This window comes from Molothrus ater, chromosome 8, assembly GCF_012460135.2.
Source record: "Molothrus ater isolate BHLD 08-10-18 breed brown headed cowbird chromosome 8, BPBGC_Mater_1.1, whole genome shotgun sequence".
In the NCBI taxonomy this organism is placed as follows: Eukaryota; Metazoa; Chordata; class Aves; order Passeriformes; family Icteridae; genus Molothrus; species Molothrus ater.
This window is the reverse complement of record NC_050485.2, coordinates 30,103,325-30,126,842: the sequence shown is the minus strand read 5'-3', so window position 1 is coordinate 30,126,842 and position 23,518 is coordinate 30,103,325. Positions and strand designations below refer to the sequence as shown.

The 23,518-nt window shown below is 39.4% G+C and overlaps 1 protein-coding gene across 1 annotated transcript in view; it reads left to right on the top strand.

Annotated features, from left to right (window-relative positions):
- CACUL1 (CDK2 associated cullin domain 1) overlaps positions 1-23,518 on the top strand; it is a 44,123-nt gene that overhangs the window by 5,474 nt on the left and 15,131 nt on the right. The window contains exons 2-5 of the mRNA XM_036385732.2: positions 1,029-1,155; positions 5,373-5,475; positions 14,293-14,388; positions 18,784-18,886. Of these exons, the coding sequence (XP_036241625.1) occupies positions 1,029-1,155; positions 5,373-5,475; positions 14,293-14,388; positions 18,784-18,886 (429 nt within the window). The remainder of the gene's footprint in view (positions 1-1,028; positions 1,156-5,372; positions 5,476-14,292; positions 14,389-18,783; positions 18,887-23,518) is intronic.

Below are 23,518 nucleotides of genomic sequence, written 5' to 3'. Positions count from 1 at the left end.
ACCCACACGTGGAGTTCAAATGAAGAAATTATTCTAGATTTCCTAGGCTGGATAGTTTTGATCTGTTTTTGTTTTGATAGATTTGCTTTGATTTCATTGCTTGGATTCAAATCACAGATTTGACTGAGGTGCTGTTGGTTGCTGAGGGCTTTTTTGAGTGGGTGCTGTGAAGCTGTGGTGGTGTGACAAGGCAGCTGAGGAAGTGCTGCGAGTAAGGCCCTGAAGGGAGGGTGTGAACATGTTGGAACTGAGCCACGAGTGGTTGGTTCAGAAATCCTCCCTGAAAAGAGAGAGATCCAAGCGCTCCTGTGGCTGGGAAGGTGCCCTGAGTCACTGGTGCAGGAGGGTGCAGTTGGGAAGCTCAGGAGGAAGGCCAGGGAGCAGTGGGGAGCTCTAATTTAAACACCTCCTGTTCTTCCCTCTGGTGATCTTTATCTGCAGAAGGAGTGTAATTGTCCCTGCTAGAGGGAAACTGGAATGCAGATTCAGAAAAGTTGCCTGGAAGCCTAACTGCAGTTGAAGGCAGAGGGAACTGCATCATCTTTTATACCAAGGAAGCTGCTGGTCCCACCTGAGATTTGTGAAATGAATACATCTGCTGGGAAGGAATATTCAAAACCTACCAGTTTTGGCCAGAGCTTGTCCTCCTGAACGTGAAGATGCTGTGTTAATGATTGGTTCTGAACTGCTACAAAGTTACATAATTTATTAGTCTGAACTAATCTTTTTATAAATTTGTATTACTATATTTTCATGTTAGAACTCCCACGAGTTTGCTTTTCCATGTTACTTAGGCCCCAGAGAAATACCAATGCACTGATTTGGTAGTTTTTCTGTTTTTATTTTTATAAATACAGAGGTACAAATTCAAGTCTGGGCTTTAGTTTTAGATTAGGTTATTTTGGTGGAAGTGAGCTGTTCCCAGTTATTTGGCCTTGTTATTGGTGTGATCTGAAATCACAGAGTGTTCACTTGTTTCTAGTCTTTTAGGTGAAGTTACTAAATCTGTTCTTGTCTTTTTCTTGCAGTAATGAATGTTATAACAATTGAAGACTATAAGAGCACATATTGGCCAAAGTTGGACAGTGCCATAGATCAGCTTTTAACTCAGAGTCCTGGTGACTACATCCCTATCTCCTATGAACAAATATACAGGTACGGAAATACTTTAAATGCTCCATAAATTATTTTCTCTTTAAAAGGAAATGTTTATTTGGTTTTGTTGTTTAAATATATGTCATATTTTGTACCTTTGAGGAGACATATGGGAAAGTCATGTGAAATACAGTATTGTTTAAATGGTTAGAGTGAATAATAGATACATATCTTGACATACCATGTTAAGAGGAATAAATGCTAAAGAATTAAAATGCAGAAGTGCTGAAAACACTAACATTAAAATAAACCCCATCACAGTTGCTTAGTGTAACGTCCTAGGAAATGTATTAAAGACTCAACATCCTTTTCTCCAAAGAAATTGGCATGGTAAGCAGTTGACCTAATGTATCAAAAGGGTTCTTTGTGGTAGCTAATAGGGACCAATTTGGTGTGGTTGATGTGCAGAAGGAAATAGAAGCACCTGGTGCCAAGGTGCTTTGATGTAGATTGTCATTTGTGTGTTTTGCCCGAGGTGTTTTGGTGTGTTCTCCCCTTGCCAAGTGCCAGGCAGTTTGAAGGACACTCCTTTGGAGCTCCATTCTTGTCTGGAGGAGCTTGGGCTGTAGCTGTCTTGGAGCTGCAGTTTGGTTTGAAAGGGATCTAATCACACAGCAGAACTGCCTTCAGGCTAAACCAGTGCTCAGTACCGGGGATCGGGGGGGCTTTGCTTTCCCATCACACTGCTGCTCCAAACCAAAATGCTAAATGCTCTAGACACCTGGCAGTTTCTTATGAGATGAGCAAAAATGGAGATGTTTGTTCTGTCGGTGGCAGGTATTCAGGGTCTTGGTGAACAGGATGGAAAGTGGGTGACTGCTCTGGATTTACTGCCCAGGATGCTGTTAAAACCCCTGGCCCTTGCACAACTGTGGCACTGCTGTCTTGATTTTCTTCACCATAGTGTTGCCCTCTGTGGAATAATGCTGCCAGCTCCAGTCACTGATGGCTGGTTTTAAAGACTTTCAGCTCTGTTATCTCATGGCCACTTCCTTTTAGCCACTTTGTCTCTGCAGTTTAAAACTTTGGATTAAGAAAGGCAGGTGTTCAGTTTTGCCCCTTAGTTCCCATTGAAAACTTCAAGAAACTTCCTCTTTCCTCTGCAAACTTTTGGAACTACTTTTATCAGGACTCAGAGATCAATCATCATGAATATAAATAATTGAGATGGCTGTTTGAATTAAGAGAGCCAGCTTTAGTGTAAGTAATCAGAATCCTTTCCCAGCTTGAAATCCCCAATGTGCAAACAGTCTGCAGTAAGAGATCTCTCAGAAGTGATCTCTGATAATGAGTAGGTGTGCAAAGTTAATGGTTTAATTAAATCTAGTTATGGTTTGCAGATAACTGGACTTCATCCTTGTCATCTTTCTACTCCTCAAAAGTTTTATTTACTGAAGGAATACTGGATTTTGAGTCTCTCCTGGATAACCCCTGTACATCTGGGGCACTTGGTGCAGGACTGTAATGATGCATGGATATCTGTTGGATATATTTTACTATTAACAAAGCTAAAGATTTTCCATAGTTTAGTGTTACTGGTAAAGCTGGTGTGTCAGTTTTCCTTTAAAAATTATGTCTGGGGTTGTAATTACTCTGCCACAGCCTCCTCCAACCAGGAGATTGATTTTGGTTTTTTAAATATTTTTAGACTGTTCCTTTGATGGACAATCTTGACAAGATAGATTGACAAGGGAAGGATAATTGATATTTTAAAAAAATTGAATTTAATAAGGATATTTGCTTGGAATATTTTTGAGAATCTGTAGCAGACTTGGAGTTTAGATCTTCTCTGCTTCTAAGCCAGTTCTTTAGTCTGAAAAGTGGAATGTTTCTTGAAGTGCTTCAAACAGCTACATATATATTTTTTTCTTTACAATGAAACTGACATGAAAATCCAGTAGTATTCTGGGTCATCTTTGTGCTGACTAAAGGAATTGAGTTTTCCATAATGCAAACTCAAATACATTATTAGATACCCAAATATTTGGGTATTTGCTATATTTGACATGGTCAGTGATAGCTGTAGGTGTTTACTCTCCAGCAGTGAGAGCTGGGAGATAACTTCCAAGGTGTGTATGCAGATATTTACCATGGAGCAGTTTATCTGTAAAGTATCAGAGTGTCAATAGTGTCTGTTTTCAGCTGAGTCCAAAGCCTGCCTGTGCATAGTCACTTCCAGTTATAAAAGGGTTGGATAAATTGGCAGAGAGGTGTGAAGGAAGGTTTGAGACGAGGAAAACATGAGCAGCTAGGTTGTATTTCTGGAAGCCTCCACTGCCTCCCAGGTGCAGTGCAGCTTTCTGTTCCTGAGGAGAGCTTGGATATTCATCCACTGCTTACCCTCTTCATGTCTTTTTGGGATTTCCTTTTCCTAAGGTGTTTGGTTATGTTAAAGAACTAACAAGCTTGTGACTTCTTTTGGGTAATATCAGGGCAAGGATGATTCACAGAATTAGCCCACAATCAGGAACTGAAAACAGGATCTCAGAATGGAGAAGGAACCTCTAAGTAGAAGTGTTCAAATCAAATGTAAACACACCCTGTGTGTACATGAGAACGCTGGTGTTTGACTACAGAACATGTTGCAGAAATAGAGGCAGCAATAGTGTGTGTAACACTAAGGACAAGTGTTCTTTAAATATCAGTTTAGTTGCATACAAATAAAGCAGTCAGCTTGTGGAAGTGGCTGTGTACTGGTTAGCTGTGCAGCAAACAAATGTGTGGCCATCTGCTGGGGTTACCCAGCTGGCTGATTTTGTAAGAGATCACAAAAATCAGTCTCACTTTTCTGATCAGTGTTTCTCTCTTTGATCCAAACCAAACTGATATTTTTGCTCTTAGCAAAAAGCATTATATACCAAAATATCTTTTGCAGTTGCATGTTTCAATATAGGATCTGCTATTGGTAGACTTGATATGAAAGAAAAACAATGACCTTGACTGATAATATGTAAATAATAGCCAACCAGAGATACTCAGTATTTTTAAAATATAATAATATGAGAGGTGGTAGGGTGTCTTTTGGTTTTTAACAAATAACATAGTTCACCAAATAAGCAGACTTTTGCCATCTTTGTAGTTTGCCTTTGTGCCATCTTCTCACTAGAGAATTGGAGAGTCAGAGTTCCCCTACAGAGATACAGTGTTGCTGTCCCATAGCCCCATTTGGGCTTCTGGGGCCGTTTAAAGCCTGCAGAATTCAAGGCTGGGGTCTGGATCTCCCTGGAAATCCGTTGTCCTAAGAGTAGTCTCTGGCCTAAATTGCTTGCTTGGTACAGTTCTTGGTACAGAGGAGAGGAGAAGGGAGCAGAACAGAGATGTGACTTGCCCAGGATACCAGGTGAAGTCTCCCTGGGCCTCTTGGATTTCGCAGCTACATTTTGAAATGCTGACTGAGGAGTAAAAGCTGCTTGGTACAGATGAATGTTGGTGTTAGTCCTGACAGTGATGACTACTCCAATAACTTCTTGCTGAAAATAATAAATGTATTTGTTTTACAACTTCTGTAAATATGTCTTCAATGAATAGCCTTGTTTTGCACATGTTATATTGCAATATGAAAGCACTAAAGTATTCTTAAGAATCAAAGGTGGCACTGAAGACCAGACATAACACAGCAAAGCCATAGAATGCAGAATTAGTTTTATAGTCCTTTTTCTGCATCTTTCTTTATTATGAAATTGTAGAATTTTCTTAGAATTTAAGAAAGAAATGAAGAAAGAATGGAGAAGCATGGTTGGGTCTGTAATTGTAGAACTTTTGCCATTTCTTTTTAACACTTCCATGGTTTTCATGCTACTTCTATGATACTTGTCAGCATTCCCCTTCTTTTAGTGAGGGTTTTGCCTTAGAATATTCACAGAATTGTTAAACCTGCTTATTTTAATGGGGACTTCATTCACAAAGGAGAGACAAAAGCAGAAGTAGGAGTGTGCTGTTGACAGAATTGTCCTGGGTGTTTGCAAGTGCACTGTAAGAGAACTCATTGCAAGTTAAAATGAAGTTGGGGAAGGGGAATGGGATGGACACCCTGGAGCCTCCAGGGAGCCCTGAGAGCCTGCTGGAACTCATTCCAACCTTAGAACTGTATTTCAAAGTTCAACAATCATTCTATTAACTACAATCGTCTAAAACTTGAACAAAATGTTTTGAAGTGTGTTACCCTTCACCGCAAACTGTTGTAAGTTCATTGTTTGTTCCTGTATTTGTTTCTGCAGTTGTGTGTATAAGTGTGTATGCCAGCAGCATTCGGAACAGATGTATAGTGACCTAATAAAAAAGATAACTAACCACTTAGAGAGAGTCTCAAAGGAGCTGCAGGTAAGAAGCTGCACAATCTCATTCTCTCTTTCCTGGGATCTGTGATTATATCAGAACAGTATGTAGGTGGCCCGTGGAGGGGATTGCTATTATGACTAACTTACAAAATTGTCACCTACTTCACTCACTACTGGGCTGTCAGACTGCAAACCAACTACTAGATGCAAAGGTTTGGCTCTGCCAGACCTTGGAGATCTCAACCATGTGGAGAGCACTGGCTAAACCTAAATATATGATATAGAGTGAAAGAATGGAGAAAGGGAAATCTTAAGTATCATCTGGGACGTAAATACCTCAGTCAAAATGATCTGAGCACATGAGATAAATGTCTACCATTCCTGTGTAAATGTGTATAAACTGTTTATGGTTCTTGTGCAACAAAAAGCAGCACAAGGGAAAATCTAAATGAAAAAAAATTAAGTGAATTAAATATAGATTGTGAAGTATGAGTTAGGAATTAATGCATATGGAGTTCCATTACAGCTTATTGTGCATTTTTCTTGCCTATCTGTAGATGTCAGTGGTTTACAGCAGTCCTAATATATATAGCTTGTAAATCCCTATCCTTCTCTGCATCTTACCTGTGCATCCATGGTTGTTTTCACATGTGTACCTTGTTGAATATTCCTTTTAGACTAGAATCTCCAAGATATGTACTTGAAATTGTCATTGTTGTAGCAGCAACACTGCTTGATTTTTTTCCCTGAAGCTTTTTTCACTTCCATAGCTGATGTTTGAGTTCTCTACTGATTTGCAGTGCATGAAGTAGAGAAGCCAGATACCAAGAAGCCCTAAACTACAGCAGATTTTCAGTGCTTCTAACACATTGATAACTAATTTAGGTCAGCCCAAAACAGTCTTAATGCTTTAAATGCATCAGATATTTCTGGGTAAATGTGCATTCCCAAAATATATAGCACTGTGATCTCTCTGATGTCCTTTTTGCATGTTGCACTGTTTTCCTCTTGTGGCTTTCCTTATAAAGAAATTTAATAGGCATGGTATTTGCTAGGTTCTTTCTTCTTTTATGATCTCTTTATTCCTCATGGAGTGACAGCCTCAGTGTTCTGTAAAAATTGCTTGGAGCTGGTGAATGTAGTATTTAAAATAAAGCCTTCCCTTGGTTCTGCTGAGCTGGTACAGCCTTTTTTCTTCTGTTTGTGAGAACTATGAATCATTTCAGCTATACAGGTTTGGCCAGTTCTTCTGATATATCTCATAGTAATAGATGGCTTTAGTTTGATTTGAATTTGGGAATACCCCAAATTCTTCACTTGCTAATGCCTGACTATTTTCTCTTAAGTCCCAAAACTGAGGCAGCTGATTTTAAAATTTGTTTTAGCACATATGAGCCTAAATACTTCTGTGTAAAAACAAGGCTGCCTTCTGAAAATCAGCTTGTTTAAAGAATAATTGAGACAACTGTTTAATGCAATCTGAGCCTTGCAAAAGCTTCCTTATGTGGGTTAGACACACCTGTAATATAACACAATACCATCCTTGAGTGCATCATGTGGGTTTTGTCTGACGTGTGAGCATGACTCGGCCTTTGGATGACAAATGGATCTTTTTGAGCTGCTGGAGGTAAAACTCTCACGTGCCTCAAAAAATTATTCTATAAAGAAGCTGTTTTAGCTGTGGGTTGTGAAATTTACTCTTAAGAAACTACCACAGTATGTTTTATTATGCTGATACTTCTTTGATCTTAGTACATTTTGGTGACATTCAGTCACCTGGAATTTATGTTGAAAATGCAGTTCTAGATCTTTACCCTGGCATCAATAGCAAATTACTTTGTAAATGTTGGTTGCTTGGAAGTTTCTGGTTCCCACAGGCAAACAATGAAAAAACCTATATATGTGAATCCTTTATATGTATGAGAATCCTTTTAATGCACAATTTGTGGTTTTTTGCTTTTTGACATAATCTCATTCACCTGCCAACAACATTTAAGAGTTCTGTTTATTTGGCAAGCTATGACTTGATTCAAGTTGTTGGTTTTTAATGTTCAGAGATGCAAAAGTAGCCCAGTGGAAGCAGGAATGTTGGTGTGTGTAAGAAAACAGATGGTTATAGAAACTGAAATGGCAGACAAATGAAATGTCCTTGTCTGGACAGGGCAGCACTTCCTTTGCATAGCAATGTAACAGTTAAATGGCAAGTGGGCTGCAGAGTGTCTGCATGTAACCAACATGCCAGAGCAAGCTGTCTCCTACAGGAGCCACTCATCAACAGCCAAACCAGTAAAACCCAGATACCAAACAGTAAAGTGGGAGCACCTCAGGGGACTGGTCAGACTTGCTCTTGCATGGATTTAGTCTTAATGGAGTTTGGTTTCTCTCTTCGGGGCATTCACTGCAGAAACTCCTTATATATATATATATATATTTATTGCCCCCCTCCCTGTGTGTGTAGCCCTGTGCTTGCCTGGCCACAGCTGGAGTCAGCAGAGTGATGGACTCTCCTGTGTCCTGCTGGGACACTCAGAACAAACCCTGGTCATCCTGTGTGACATTTGCTTTTCCACACTGCAGGACAGCTTGTGTGGTGTTGGTGTTTGTTGCCCTGTGTGTTCCTGAGGGATTGTTTCACAGCTTTTTGGCTTGAGAGAGTTACTGTCAGTGGTGGCAGAGGCCACAGGAAAATGTGGCTGGGCTGGTGTATTTCTGCCTGTTGGACATTGGGTGAAGAGCAGTGGGCAGTGACCTGTTGAGTAATGGTACATTTAGATGACGTGAATTGCTTGTCACCAGGCTGATTTGGGACCTTCTGTATGCCAAGCCATTTCCAGCTCCCTCATTACTGTATCAGTCAGTTAATGATCCCCTCTTCAGGCTGCTATGGAGAGACTCACAGCAAGGATTGCTTTCCTTTCCTGCAGCTGATGTCTGACCAGCTTCTCTGCATTAGTTAAGACAGAGTTTTACCATGGGGACTTTCAGTAATTGAGAATTTAATCTCCATAATTCCTGAGCTGATTGGAATTTTGGAATTTGTCAGTTTAAAAAAAATAACGTGTCGCTGCAGAAAACACAAATTAACTTGTTTCCTGTTGTGTTGAGGTCTGTGAAGCCTGTAGCATGCAGGTGATTTTTCTAAGATGCTTTATTTGGAAACATTTCACTGGTAATGGGCATGGTTCATTATGTTGTGGTTTAAAATAATGTCATCTGTTTTTGTGGGTAATTGCTGAGTCATTCAGATGTATGAGGTAGGGTGGATACACAAACATATGCTTTCAAATTAAATACATCTCTTTAAAATGAGTAAAACTGTATTTGCATTAGGCACTGGTGTTTCTGGCTTAATTTATTCTTATGCACTCTGATAAAGTAATTTAAAATCAAGCACTTTACCCATTAGCACTTCAGCAAAAGATGCTGGAAAGTACTCAAAGCATTGACAATCAAAATGCACTGTGGCTTCGAGCCTGCCTTTTTACAAATGTAGCTTTTTTGTGCAGGTGCAGAGCAATATTTTCCTTTTAGTTAGAATAAACTCAGTGCTTCCTTTTTGAAATGATTGAGGGCTGAAAACTATTTATTTGTTATGTGGCACCTTTTATTTATCTAGAGGAGAGAGAAAAGGGGATCTGTTGTTTTCTGTTTGTGGTGGGGTTTTTTATGATGATGGATTATATTTTTTTTAATAATGAACATGACTGCACTGAGGAGTCACTGGTGTTGGTAGATGATTTGCATGTCTCCTGTTTGGCCCCCAGGACCTGCAGGTTTATAGTCTTTGTTGTGCAATGCCAGAAAAGTTTCCTGCCTGATATTAATCATTACAACTTCTCAGCCTTTTGTCTTGGCTCTCAAACCAGTCAGTGCAGTGTATGAAAGTATTGTCCCACTTGCTGTTTCCTTGGGAGAATGTGTGTGGGATTCAGGTGTCCTGAGTGAGGACTTTAAGGTGCTCAAAGAACCCTGGTAAAGGTATCAGCAAAAATTAAAGTGAATTTATTGCTGTGAGTTTCCCTGAACTGAATCAGCTCACATGGATGATTTGAACTCAGATGGTAGAAACCAGGAGTATTATAAATGTTTGTATCTCTGTGTGTGGACATCAAAAAGATGGGTTTTGACTTGAAGCAGTAGGGGTGACCATATTGCCAGAATTGCCATTAAAAATGACACAACCATCAGCAAGTTAAGCTGAGAGGAGCATTCTTGTCTGCAGCTTTTTGGAAAGGCTTGTTTGTTTCTGCAGCTCTGTTTATCTGGTTTGTCACACTACACTGGGGCTGCAGACCTTGATGCAATTACAGAAAGATACAAGTACAGCACAAATGAATCTGTGTTTAATAGATAGAAAAGCTTCTGAAGTTTTCTTACTGCTACACAGTTTTGATGGTCTTTAGATACAATGTCTTTTTGTTTTACTAGAATGTAGAATGGGAATGGAACAGGGCCCACACCTGCTACCCTGCTGTGAGACAGTTACATGAGAAAATGTCATGAGGCTTTGAGCAGGTTTGAGTGCAGGCTTGACTAGGAAGACAGAGTCTTTGAGTTGTGCTTTGGTTTAATGTCTGTTTTTTGTAAAAGGTTTTAATAATTCTAATGTCTAGTGAGGTAGACCTGGGCATCACGTACATTGCAAGGCAAGGTAAACAAATTATATTTTCTTGAGAAAGAACAAAGAGTGGTTTAGAAGATTCAGACCACTTACATGAATAGCAGGTTAATTTGTGTAGTCATAGCCATTCTCCCTTTTCACTTGGCAGGCGTGGGAGGGATGCTGCAGCATATGTGCTGGCATTTTGGCAGGGAGCATATTCCCAGGAAAATGGAGCTGCCCATTCACCATAGGAATGTAAGCTCTACTATACATACTGCTGGTTGTGCCAGAAAACTCTTCAGAAACAGATTAACTTTGTGTTCCTCAAGCACAGAACTGTTGTCTCTCTTTCTTTCTTGTGAGCTGTTTGTGAGTTATTTTGAGCCAGCAGCTGCCTTCTGATTTCATATGTTCAGTTTAAGAATGATATTGAGACTGGTTTTCAAACACAAAAAACCCGTATCTTTTTCAGATGCATAGTTTCTTGCCCACAAGTGCCTTGAAATGCCTAGATATTAGATTTCAAATATGGGAAGGGTAATTTACTACACAGGATCTCCAGCTGCTTGTTTTGTTTGACTGTGTCTTTATGTAATCCTTTCCCAAATGTGTTTTCTTGTTACTTCTCATTTCTGTTGGTGCTGAGATGTCCACTGTGTTGTGTAAGGAGATGAAATTGTGTCTTGAACATCTGCTTTTAAACAGCACCCATAGTATTTTATTCTAAGAAGCAGCTGACTCGCAACCAAGCTCAAGATGTTAAGCAAATGCAAATGCATCAGTTTGAGAAATCATGCAAACATTCAGTGCTCCTGTGAACAGACACACAATACAATTGTTGCTGGAAAACTGTTTTTAACCCTACAAGTGGTAGATAAGAGAGAATGTAGGAGAGGATTTAAACTGTCTGCCTGTATTGAGTGTTTTAAAAAAACCCAAACAATCCAAAAACCCAACAAATTTACAAAAAAATACCATCCCCAACCCCCTGAATTGATAGTTTGATGGGATTCAGGATGAGGAGTGAAGGAATGAGGGATTCTCTTCTTTCCTGGAAAACCTTAAGCTAGGAGTGTATATTTTGTATATTTGAATACCTTCTGTAATACATCCCTCAGGTAAGATAGGAGTGGGTTTAAACACTTTATAGTTGCTGGGGAGTTGTAAGAAGTAAATGTCAGGCTTAATTCTGCCCCATCCCTTGTAATTTAAACAGCTGAATGTATGCATTCTCTTTTCCTGGACTAGGACCAGGAGTAAAAAGTGTCAGCCAAAGCAGTTTTTTTTGGGTTTTTTTCTTGTAATAGCTATATCTGAATAAGTGTAGATTTTAAATTCAAGTTGGGCTGTAATGATGGCCACTTAATATAAAAATCTTAGCAACTTCTATTTACTCGTGAATTTGTTGCCATGTGCTGCTTTTTAGTTTACAAAATTCAAATAGTTTTACATAAAACTATTCCAGCTCCAGTTACTGTCCTGTAAATGTGAATGTAGAGATGTGGAGAAAGATCCTGTGCTGAAGCAAATAATTGATTTCAGTCTGGCAGTTTGGAGCAGCTGTACAGTGACACTGTGATGAACAGAAAACAGATGGTTCTGTTTTCCCCACACAGATTACAGTAATTCATAGATGAGCTGTGAAAATACTATTATTGATTTCTCTTTGGCTTGGGTATTTTGGTAGTTTACAAGTCAAGCTTTAGTTGAGCAGAGTTTGGTTGTCAATCTTACTTTTTTTTTGTTGTTGTCCATTGCTGTTACTGTCTTGGCTGCTTGGGCTTGACATGAAACACTATCAGGAGAATAAAATTGAAAAGTGACATGCCATGCTGATAAAGCAGACACCACCATAATTTCTGCATTGCAGAGGTTAAAACCAAGGCCTGATACTTGCCTGACACGAGTGAGGCACTTCCTCTGAAGCCATCAGCCTCTCTTAGCTTTTTTTGTCTTTATCCAGAGCATTTGCTTTCCTCTTGATTGCAAGGCAAAGTGATGGTTGATAGCTCCCAGGTACCCTTCCATGAGAGGCTCCTGAGGTCATTCTCCTGAACAGCCTCCCTTGCTGTGACACCTTTGGGAGCTGAGCTAGCAGAGTTCTCATCTGCAGAGGGGGAAAAGATACCAGTGCTTATATCCCCTGTCAAAAGTGTGGCAGACTGGCTGCACACATTGCCTGGGATTAAATCTCCACTGCCCAGACAGTTTCTGACTGTGGGTTTTTGGGTTTGTTTTTTTTGTTTTTGGTGGTTTTTTTTTTTTTTTTTTTTTTGTTTTTTTTTTTTTTTTTTGTTGGCTTTATTGTTGTTTGGTTTTTTTAATGAAAATGGCAATCTATCAGTGAGAGAAGAGTGGTGCCCTGTGTCAGGCTATGGTCTCCTTTTGTCTGACGTGTTCTTTCAAGTAGAATTTTCCTTTTTCTTTAATCTTAGAAGCTGTATACAAATCAGAGGGTATAACCATATTTAAAGTTGAGGTTGAAAAGGAGTGAAGCAGGAATACATACTGCTTAGAATGCAGATTTCATTGCATGTTATTTGCAACAAATTGTATATGTAGCTACATATGAAAGGGAGTCCTTGGAGCTCATAGCCACTTTTATATGTTGCTGGCATTTTTGAACTAAAATTTGTTTGGCCACCCCTGAGAACTGCATTTGCAATAAGATTAAAACCTTATGATCAAAATGAGGAATAACCATGCATAGCCTTTGGCAACTGCATATGGAATAACTCTCTTTCTTCCTTTGCCAGTTTTGCTTTCCTTTCTGAACTGTCTGCTGTGCATTGGTGTTTGCTGTGAAAATTATCCACGTGTTCATTAAGCATATAAGAAGGGAGGCAAAAGAAGCTATTTTAAGGGGGAAAAAAAAGTCATAAATTTAGAATACTTCATAGAGCAAAATAGCAACATAAATTTTAACTTTTCTCTTAGGGCTGCTGGTGAATGTCCATACAAAAGGTTGAAAAATGTTTGTGAAGATAGCTTTAAGTTCTGATAAGGTGGTCAAGGTGCAGCTAAGCCTTGAGTGTTTCTTGTGCCATAGATGCTTTGGCTTTACGGAAATCTTTGAACTTATTTTCTTGCAAGGTCCCAGTTACTGCTGTATTCTCCATCTTCTTTTGGCTTGGTGCTGTCAGAGGGGAAAACAGTGCAGGGGAAGAGAAGTTTTGTTTCTCATTCACAAGCAACACTTTGCCCTTGGGTTTGTATAGGTGTATCTGTGTATGTGAGCAGTAGGAGCTCAGGCAGCCACCCAGCCCCTCTGGAGAGACCAAAGCAGGGCTTGGGCCAGAGGTAGGGCAGTGTAAGGGGGGAGGATTGGGGTGGAGAAGTGGATAGTGGAGGAGGACATTGCTGTAGCTCCACTTCCAGCTGTGGGTATCTAAGTGCTCTTCTGAATGCTCCAGTGCAGCTCCCCTGCAGGCCTTCAAATGGATATTGTAACAGAAACAGTGCTTAGTGCTTCCTGTTCTTCTGGTTCTCCTCTCAATTTAACTTCACCTGCTGCTGAACAGATCTTTTAAGTTCCTTATCTCCTTCTTTGGGAAATAGGGTATTGTAGCCAGAAAATAGCACATTTAGGTTTTGTGTAGCCAAGTTTAGGCTGGAGCACAGCTGGATTTCCACAGGCCTAACCTGGAGCATGAGACCTGAATGCAGAATTCTCTCTGAAGATGTTGCTTCTTTGTGAAGCTGAACCCCCTGAACACTTGCCTTGCCTGAGGTGTCCCAGCAGTAACTTAGAATAGTTTTCTGTGGAGGGCAGCATTCCCTGGAGCAGGAGGATGTGCCACTTGCCAGCTCAGCTGCAAAGCCTAATGCCACCCTGCTCTGGTGGAGGGAAAGCTCAGGGGGGTGGGAGCACACACTGCAGCACTTGTGCACGTTTGGTTATGGATTCTAGGCATGACAGCTGGTGCTTTCAAAACAAACCTCTGGTCTTTAAAAAGGAGTGTTTTTATTTGCATATGCTAAATGTCAGCTTGTTACAGGCTCACTGTATTTCTTATTGAATGGACCTTGTGCTGGGCACTGATGTATAGTCCTAGGAAAACCTCGTTACTGAAGGGAGATTGGTTTTGCTGGAGGGAGTTAGAGCAGAAACTCTGGAATGATGTGTGGCTTGCTTTGTGTGATCCTAGTGTATCAAATCCTTTGGAGTTGTTTGAGTTTGCTATGAAAGCATAGCCCATGCTGTTCCAGATCTTTCTCTTGTTCAAATTACAACCTGACTTTTACGGTTTCTTGCAGGCCAGCCCTCCAGATCTCTATATTGAAAGATTTAACGTAGCTCTTGGACAGTATATGGGAGCATTGCAGAGCATTGTGCCTCTTTTCATATATATGGTAAGTTTTAGAAAATTCTTTTCAAATAAATATGTCCATACATGAGATACTGACTGAAAATGAAAAGAATAAAATGCAGCTGTAATAACTTCTGACATGTAAAACTTAAGATTTGTGCCTAACAATACTGATCAAATTGTATGGGGAGAGGAAGGGGAAGCCATGCTTTTTAAATGCAGAGTTTTGTAGTTGGGTTCTGCCCTAATACTTCTTTCCTGGGAGTGGGGAGAATGGTTTTGATTTTAATGGGAAAAAAAGCCATCTCAAATAGTTCATTATTTATATCTTTTTGTACAGAGATCATTTACTGACTTGTTAAATTTTGGCTTTTTAGTTTGGGCAGGTTGTTGAGATGACTATTTTTTGCTTTCAGATAGTACAGATTCAAAAAAGACAGGAAGAAATGTGGCTTGGAAATGTCTTCATCATTTGATAAAGCAGTTCAGAGTGTTGGATGGAGGAAGCCAAAATAATGTTCATAGCACTGTCAGGTGTACTTGGAATGGTTCAGAAACCAATAATTTGCATCCTTTTTGTCAAAGTACCAAAACTTTTTTTTGTGGTAATGAATAACTTAAGCTTAAAATTTGTCCTCCCAGAAGCTGTCCTTGTTTTGGCATCACTTAGAAAAAAAAAAAAAAAAAAGATTAAATAAACCTCAAACTCTTCAAAGTTTTTCTCATTGGTAGTTTCACAGAATTTGGGAAACCTTTAGGAGGCTCTCCTGTGTCTCAGTGAATTTCAGTAACTTGCTACAGTATTTTGGCATTGTGTTACCATACAGATTTGTTGCATTAAAAGAGGAATTTGCCTTTCTTGAGATTGGTGTCTTCTAATCTGCCCTTCTATCTGGTTCTGTTACCTGGCAGTTCCTCTTGCTGCCAAAAGCAATGCTGACTTGGCTCAGCTGGTTTACAAGGCTAATGGCAAATTAGCTGTCAAACTTTTTCACTGAAATAATTTCAGTGTTGAGCATGATGTGGGAAATATGTCTAAAGAAGTCAGGGTGAAAAATGTGTTTCTTAGGTTTTTTTGTGTGCATTTGGAAGTACTTTTATGTACAGGTACTCTTAAAATCTTACTTTGTAGTGTCTAACCAGGTTTTCTCATACAGCAACAACAGTTTCCTCTCTCTGGTCCAACAGTACAATTGAAAAACAACTGCAGGAGGTGAAAGCCTAATTACAGTCTAAATTACAGCTCTGCAGTTCCTTTAATAGATACTTTTCAAAGCACTTTGAAGTGGACCAAGTTGTTAAACTCTGCCTTTATGTCAGAGGTGAGGTTTCCATTTCTGTGATTGCTTTAATCAGGGGTTTCCAAGGCTGTTGAGTTGCTCTTGAGGACTTTGTTCTGAAAGGATAATTATATTGCTGCTTAGGAAAACTTCTAATATGCATTCAAAGATTTTTAAAATCTATGAAGCTGAGGAAAAACTAAAGTTTTTATGTAGAACTGGAATATGGCATAATACTTTGTCTTAGTCCTGTGTGTCTTAAAAGCAGCAGCAGCACTTTGCTTTCCTGATACATGCCAAAGCAGGAAAGGTGATTTCTTACCTTGGGTGTGTATGGTGACCAAGGGGTGGTTCCAGGCTTATCAGGAGGGGTGGCTGAGAGGAATGACCTTGCAACTGAGGGAGTTTTCTTTTTCCTTCTTTTCCTGGGACCATTTTGGTTTTTTTTCACACGGTGATGGATTTTTTCAGTCTTAGGCTGCTGCAGCAGATTTGTCAGAAAAGCACAGAGACCAAATGACCCTCTGAGATTTTGTGGGTTAGCCTCCTTCAGAAGTTCAGGGATGTAACTGAAGGTGAAGCAAACGAAACTGGCAGTCAGCTTCATACACAGTACTTTGTTCCTTGCAGAAAACTGTTTTGTAAATTTAAGTGAGATTTTTCTAGGTGCTTACAGATTGTACATATCACAGTCTGCTACACACATGATTGAAAAAATATTTCCACTTGAATAAAATATAAAATTTAGAGGATATATTTTTCTTATAGAACCTCATTTTTTCATTTTACTTTGAGATATAGCTGAAAATCTGTTATCATGTTATATGAGCCTAACATTTGTGAGCACTGTGTTTTTGGGATGGTTAAAATTTTTTCCTTGCCTCTAAAATATTGTTATCCCTACTGAGTGGTATTGCATTTTGTTGCTTATCAGCTGGAGGGCATTTTGTGTGTGTCTATACACAAATATATGAGAGCATGGTGTGATAAGCACACCTATATACTGTGTTTTTTTCTTTCAAGTGCTTACTGATCTCTTCTTAATATTAACTGAGTTTTATCTTGTCAGATCTGCCAGATTGCTTTATCATAAGGTGTTTTGTAGAATTAATGTTAGTATCATACCTGACTTTCTCAGTTACTCACATCTGCATATCTTTTTACATGTCAGTTAGACCTTTATGTGACTTATTTTTCAAGAAATACTGGCATAGTGTAAAACTTATCACTGGTAGTGACAAGTTACCCAGAAAATCTTCCTGATTTACCCCTAACAAGAATGAGGGAGGTGCCAGCTCTTCTGCTCTCTCCTTTCAGCACTGTGGGTTGGAAATGAAGTACTTCAGTTGGATGCTTTTTCACTATTTATTTAAGCTCACAAAAGTGGTACATCTTTTTGGAAAGGTGTTTCCAAGTAAGCAAATGTGAAGAGTATTTTACATCTTCTGTGTTTGTACTGTCTGGTAACTGCTGGGTTGTGGGTTTTTTTGTTGCTTTTCTAGTAATGAAATTACTAGAATTAAAAGTTTAGGCTTTCCAGCCCCTGAGCAAAATGAAGCATCATAATTTGCACATCTTGTGCAAACTGGTTTAGGAAAATGTTCTGGTGAAAGGCTGTAGTGTGGTGTGTAGCTTAACATTTCCTTGAAGTGTATCTTTAGTTGCTGTGGGTTTCTGTTGCAATGGAAATTCACCATTGACCAAAAGCATTACCAATAAGTGAGTCTGTTTCTAATTAGGATACTCTGTCTGCAGAACCTTTCCCTCAATCTCTGTTCACAGGCCCAGGTGAGGGCAAACAACTGAGTCCTATTCCTTGATGAAACTTCTACAGTCAGGATAAATTCAGGGTAGCAGAGGGAACCACCAGCAGCAAATTTTGTAAATTTAATAAAAACATCTTTTAAACCTGTTGTCCATCACTGCAACAAACTTAAGATACAATAGGGACATATATTCAGCCCTCAGATTGCCTTTGTTCTGCCAGGCAATCTTTATTAAAGGTAAATAACTGCTGGTGAATGTTCTCTCACAGGTTTAAGGGGTTTCTGTCTGGACAGATTGTTATGGTGTTTGTGGTTTTGGTAATGGCTCAGAGAATGGGTTTCACACAAAAACATGAAGATTGCTCTGTGTTATGAGAGTTCTGGTTTTGTTAAATCCTTTAGTGAATAGGAGAAAAACTTGATTTAAAAGCACAGAAAAACCTTCTCCCTTAAGATATCACTTCTTCTAGTAAATCTCTCAGATAAGTATTCCTGTGGATTATTTTTGAGTTGATTTTCTGTTAGATTGTCTGTTTAATTCTTTTACACCATTTGTCCAAATTAGTTAATTCAGCTGTTCTACTTCCAAGTTAGCTTTTTAATGTTAGGAGATTTATCTTGAAGCAAATTTTTCCCCCCAGCTTTTAAAACACCTCTATGAATAAGACACACACAAGAAAGCTTGCTATTAATTGCAGGAGATGGAGCATTGATACCAAATAGACCATTAGGTATTGGGTCCCTTGAGGAACTCATGAATAGAATTATCTTTGAATTTCCCTCAAAGAGATTAATTCTTCATTAATGCTGAATTGGTCAAAGTAATGGTAGCCAAAAAATTTTAATGTAGTTCACTTTTGTGTAGTTTTGTATGCATCACTTATTTCCACAGCTGATTCATTCTGAGTAGCTGTCCTCTGAGATTGTCAATGAACCACAGAAGTGGATAGTTGTGCTGATATTTTATTATTGTAAGCCATCTATTTTAATGGTTAGTCATTGGGAAAAAATACTTTTTTTTTTTTTTGTTGCAAACATGATGTCCAGCTGTATTTTGGTGCTAAGAGAATTTACAAAATTTCTTAAAGTTCTAAAATGAAATGTTTTGCATACAAGCTCTCCAGTCTGGATCAGTATGGGGGTATAGCTGTAGATACAGAAAATAAAATACTTAAGTATGGCTGTATGTAAGTAGGTTTGTCACCCATGTTTTTTTTGTTGTATAGGAATGTTCTATTTAGTTTAAATGCAGTCACCAAGGAAACACTTTACAGGCAAAATATTCTACAGCTTTAATATTCTGAACTGGTTTTATTCAGGGAGAAAAAAAAAAAGTTTCCTTTATTTGCTATTATGAGAAACAAACTTGAAAACTTCTGTCTTGTTTTCCAGAATAAATTTTACATAGAAACCAAGCTTAACAGAGACTTAAAAGATGACCTTATAAAGCTGTTTACGGAACACGTTGCAGAAAAGCACATTTACAACCTAATGCGTAAGTACAGCTGCTGAATTTTTCTTACAGTGGGAGCCTGGAGAGCCAGGCTTCAGGTACTGTGGAGATCCACAGCAAAAGATACCAATGCTTTCAGATACTGTGGAGATCCACAGCAAAAAGGGATAAAATGCCAAATATTAGTGAACTTCAATACTTTGAGGCATGAGGAAATGTGACACACCGCAGCTTATTTATTTCAGAAATCTGACTTTGTATGAAGAAAAGTTTTGCTTGAGATCTGGAGATCCAATATTTATTTTCCCTTGTGATTTGTGATTATGGCAGAATGAGTGCTTTATTGTTCTGTTGTTTTTGCTGCTACTTTTCAGCTTCATTATCAAAATATTGACAGGTGTCATTAAGAAGGTGGAGTGGTCAGAGAGCTGTGCAAACTCTGTGGTTATTGCCATGATGTGCTGGAGTACTGCTGTGGGTGGTGAGCTGCAGGATGTTGCCAGCAGTTTGTCTCTCGGGTTAATGGGTTAATGCAAATGTAATGTGCTGCAAGTGACAGCCACAGGAGCACTGAAGGGGAAGTGTGAGTCCTGTAGTGAGCCACAGAGTTTGTGTGAAACCTACCACCCCTGGGAGGGTTTGTGTGAGCACAGGGAGCTGCTGCTGGCATGCTTGGCCCCCCAGAAGGGCAGCTAGCCAAGCACATGGCAGTGGAATTCACTGCTCCTGTTGTCTTTGCTTGGGTAGCAATGCCCTGCTCTGTCCAGGCGAGGGCTGGGGGAAAGGAGCTTGGCTGTTGTTTCAGGCTCACTGAGAGGTGAATTCCTGGGTGAGGGGTGGGTGACCAGGGTGGCTACAAGGTCAGGGAGCCTGGCACCCTACAGGGATGGGAGATCATCAGCTCTGATCAAGTCTTGTTCTTGCCATATGGAAAAGTGACACTAGGAGCAGATCACTTCTCCTTAAAAATAGCAGAACCATGAGAAATGCCCAGCCATGGGCCTGATGTTTTATTTTGTGCTAAAGAGAATTACTGGTATGAAACGTGGTAAGATGATTGCTGCGATAAGATCATGGAAATTTGGTTGATAATTGCCTTAAAATGTTTGCATTTTTCAGGCAAAGAATTTTTTTTCCAGTGGCAAGGCAAAGGTGTAACAGTGGATAAACCTCTGACAAAGGTGATGTCAGATGTGTTGTTGCTAGGTAATTAACTTTCTGCAGTGATAATAGCAGAATCACACAGAAATTGCAGATGAACTGTTGAAAGGAAAAGACCTGTGATGTTGTGTGTGTGTGTGTGGAATCAGAAATACTTTCCCCAGCTCTGTTAAATGCAGAAGTAAAATGAAAAAAAAAAAAAAAAAGAAAAAGAAAGGTAAGCTGTTTGTGTTGCTGTATATGAAGTCTCTTGTTTAATGGGCAAGAGGTTCATTTCCTTGGGTTCATTTCAGTCTGACCATCAGTTTATTAAAGCTAAGTTATTTGGGTTTTATCTCCCTCCTAAGTAAGATGATAAATACTGACAGACATGAACTCCTAGCTGTGATCTGATTTAATTAAATCTTGGATTTATAAATTGAGTTAAAGTATGCCTAAATAAAATTTTAAATTTGCTAACAGGTTCTTGGGAAATAATTGAAGATATGTTGCACATGATGTAGTACTACAGATGTGCTGAAAAACTTCTAGAATTGTATTTTTTTCTGCCTTTCTCAGCTGTTTTTTCTAGCTTCCTGGAATTCAAACCAAAATAGATGAGTAGTACCTTGCTTTTTGGAAATGTAAGGGCTTTATGAAAATAGAATGCAAGTCAGTGTTTGCTACTTTGCTTCTCAATGTCAGTATGTGGTGCTCTTTGCTGATATTTGATACAGATTTGGTTCAGCAAAAATGTTTCTCTATTGTGAGGGGAAAAAGTACAGATGTGAAGGGGGATACTTTGGAAATTAAAGGAAGTTGTGATTGGTATGGAGAAATGGAATCCTGGGGCTGTTTTTTTAAAGAGATGCTGCAACTGCCACTTCAGTGAGAGGAAGCCTGCCTTCCCTCTGTTTGAAAATAAAATCAAATTACAAAATTGGTTTAATCCATTTGTGATCTAGACTTGGAGGGTCAGAGTAACATCTGCTCTCTCTCCTGAAATTTGTTGCTATGTTTGTACAAAGTGGGTTTTGTTTATAGTACCTTGTTATTCTCTCAGAGCCTGGCATTTCTATTTGAAGCTGTGCTCAGGAAGGACTGTAAGTACATTTCAGGTTCATTTGATTTTTGAAAAAAATCCTGCTCTACTTCAGAAAGAGAGGGAGGAGAAGCCAGAAGAGCAGTGCAGGCCCAGTCTCTTCCTTGGCCTTGGATCTCACCCAGATTCCCCCAGGCTGAGTCCCCTCATTCCTGCTCTGCCTGCTGGAACGCAGGAAGGTGCAAGATCAACACCTGTCTCTGTGCTAGGAGCACTTCTCTGAGCACTTGGTTGCAAAAATTGGAGTGATCAAGGTGTCAATTCATTACTTACAGAGGAAATATTGCCTAAATGAACATTACTTTGGGAAATTTTTCCTGTACCACTTTGGTTCCATTTGGGGTTTGATAGATGATTTTTTTTTAAAGCACTTGACTATCTGGAGGACTTCTCATTAGTTAAAGTAAATACATAATAAAAACCCACAATACACAGATCCATGAACACAGCTGTTTGTGAAACACTTTTACACTCAAACATTTATCAAGTCGGTGCTCTTCAAATTAAAGTGGGTGCATTTGAGCTAAGTGAATATAACCTGATTATTTTCTTTACAAAGCCAAAGCTGGCTCTTGCTGATAAGACTGCTGCATTCAATGGCTTGGGAGAAGTTGCTGTGTGCAGAACTGCTTAACTGAATGTAAAAAGCAAAGATACAGCATCTTATTTACAGGCAGCTTCAGAAATGAGTGTGGGAGGGGGAGAAGGTGCAGATAATATGCCCATGTCACTAGGGAAAGGGGTGGTGGAGAATGTCGTTTTTGTTCCTGCTACAGTCCTGCATGAGGTGACTTGTAAGCAGAAAAACTCAGAAACAGATTTATTTTCTCCTTATGCAGCCACTGTCTCTTCTGATAGTCCTGCAGTGTAATGTCTGTGCCCTGGAAACATCCTGCCTGTTTATTCTTGTCTAGAAAACTGGCAATTACTGTGTGAAAGTGAATAGCAGCTCCTGAAACTATCTACTTTTGGTACTTGCAGTAGGTAAAATTCAATGGCAGAGTATTTGCGAGCAACTGCCATTCTTCTCCTTTTGGATATTGGCAATTTAGTGTCCAAACCAAGCTTGCTTTTGAATCTAACAAAAGAGGAAAAGCCATTAAGAACATAGTGTTGTGTCTCCTTGGTGGAGAGATCACTTGGGTTTAAATTACAAGAGTTTGCAAGTATTCCTGTTTTCTTCCTGAAAACTGAAGAAAGGAAGGCGAATGCCAGACTGTAATCCTGCTCTGGGTGGTCGATGATGTTCCCATACTAAAATAAAAGGCAACAGAAAGGTAGGCTGGTCATAGAGGTGAAAGCTGTTTCAGAGGACAGTCCTTCCTCTCCTTCCTTCTCCTAATTCTTTGCTGTAGTACTTCAGCCATTGATATCTGTGTGTGTAGAGCTGTTTCTTGCCTTACACGTTCCTGTTTTGAGTTCAAGAAGCGTTTCTTACTCTTGAAAGAGCAATGTGCTGGTACAGATCATTCAGTATAAGTTGGTTCTTCCCTAAAAAAACCATCTGCCTGCACTTTTGTACAGTAGATATTCAACTGAGTAGTCAGGTGAATTTTATCAGAGGTAAAATAGCTTTGTGGTGCCCTTCTGATTTTGTTCTTGTTGCTTAGGGTAATTACAGAATTAGCCACTGAAGCCTGAGCACACAGAGTGGTTACGGTGTGTGGATTCTGAAGGTGTGTGGGCAGTTGCAGAATGTAAGTCTTTATGTCAGTGCCTGTGTGAGTTCAGAGCTAAAACCCAGTGTAAAAATACATCACATATGTTTGCCAAAGTAGAAGTTTTTCTCATGGTCTCCAAGAAAAAGTTCTTTGATAAAAGTCAGGAGGAGGGAGACCACTCACAGCCCACTTCATTGTGTTTTTAGTTTCTCGTTAGTTACAGAGGAAGTCTTTTCTCTGAAGATCTTTACATATGACAGCTTTGTTTCTTTCTAGTTAGGTCACTTGGAGTCAGATGAGGGGAAGAGATCTTGTTGTTCCATTTTCTTTTTTTTTTTTTTGGACGTGTATTAAAGTTCAATAGAAGAGCTGTTTATGTTGGAAAAGCTTTTTTCTTTATAAAAGCAGGAAAGATATTTCCAATGCATTGCTACTTTCTAAAAAGTACCAGAAAAGTTAACTCAAACATTAACAGTTATTTAACAGTGAAATTGTCCAGCTTTTTGATTCAGCAGGTAGAAATGCAATGCAAAATTCTAGAGAATGGATCTGTTTATATCTGTTAGAAGCTGATGAATGCAGCAGGGAGGATGTTGCCTGAGCAGGGATTTTCCTGTTGCTGTGCAGTGCCTCAGTAGGGGTGTTTGTTGCTCTGTGGGCACCCAGCCCTACGTATTTAGCAGCTGTGTTTTGCTGTGCTGACCTCCCAAAGCCTGTTGATGTCAGTGAAGCAAGGGATCCTCCTCATCTCTTCAGCTGTGTGCTGCTTTG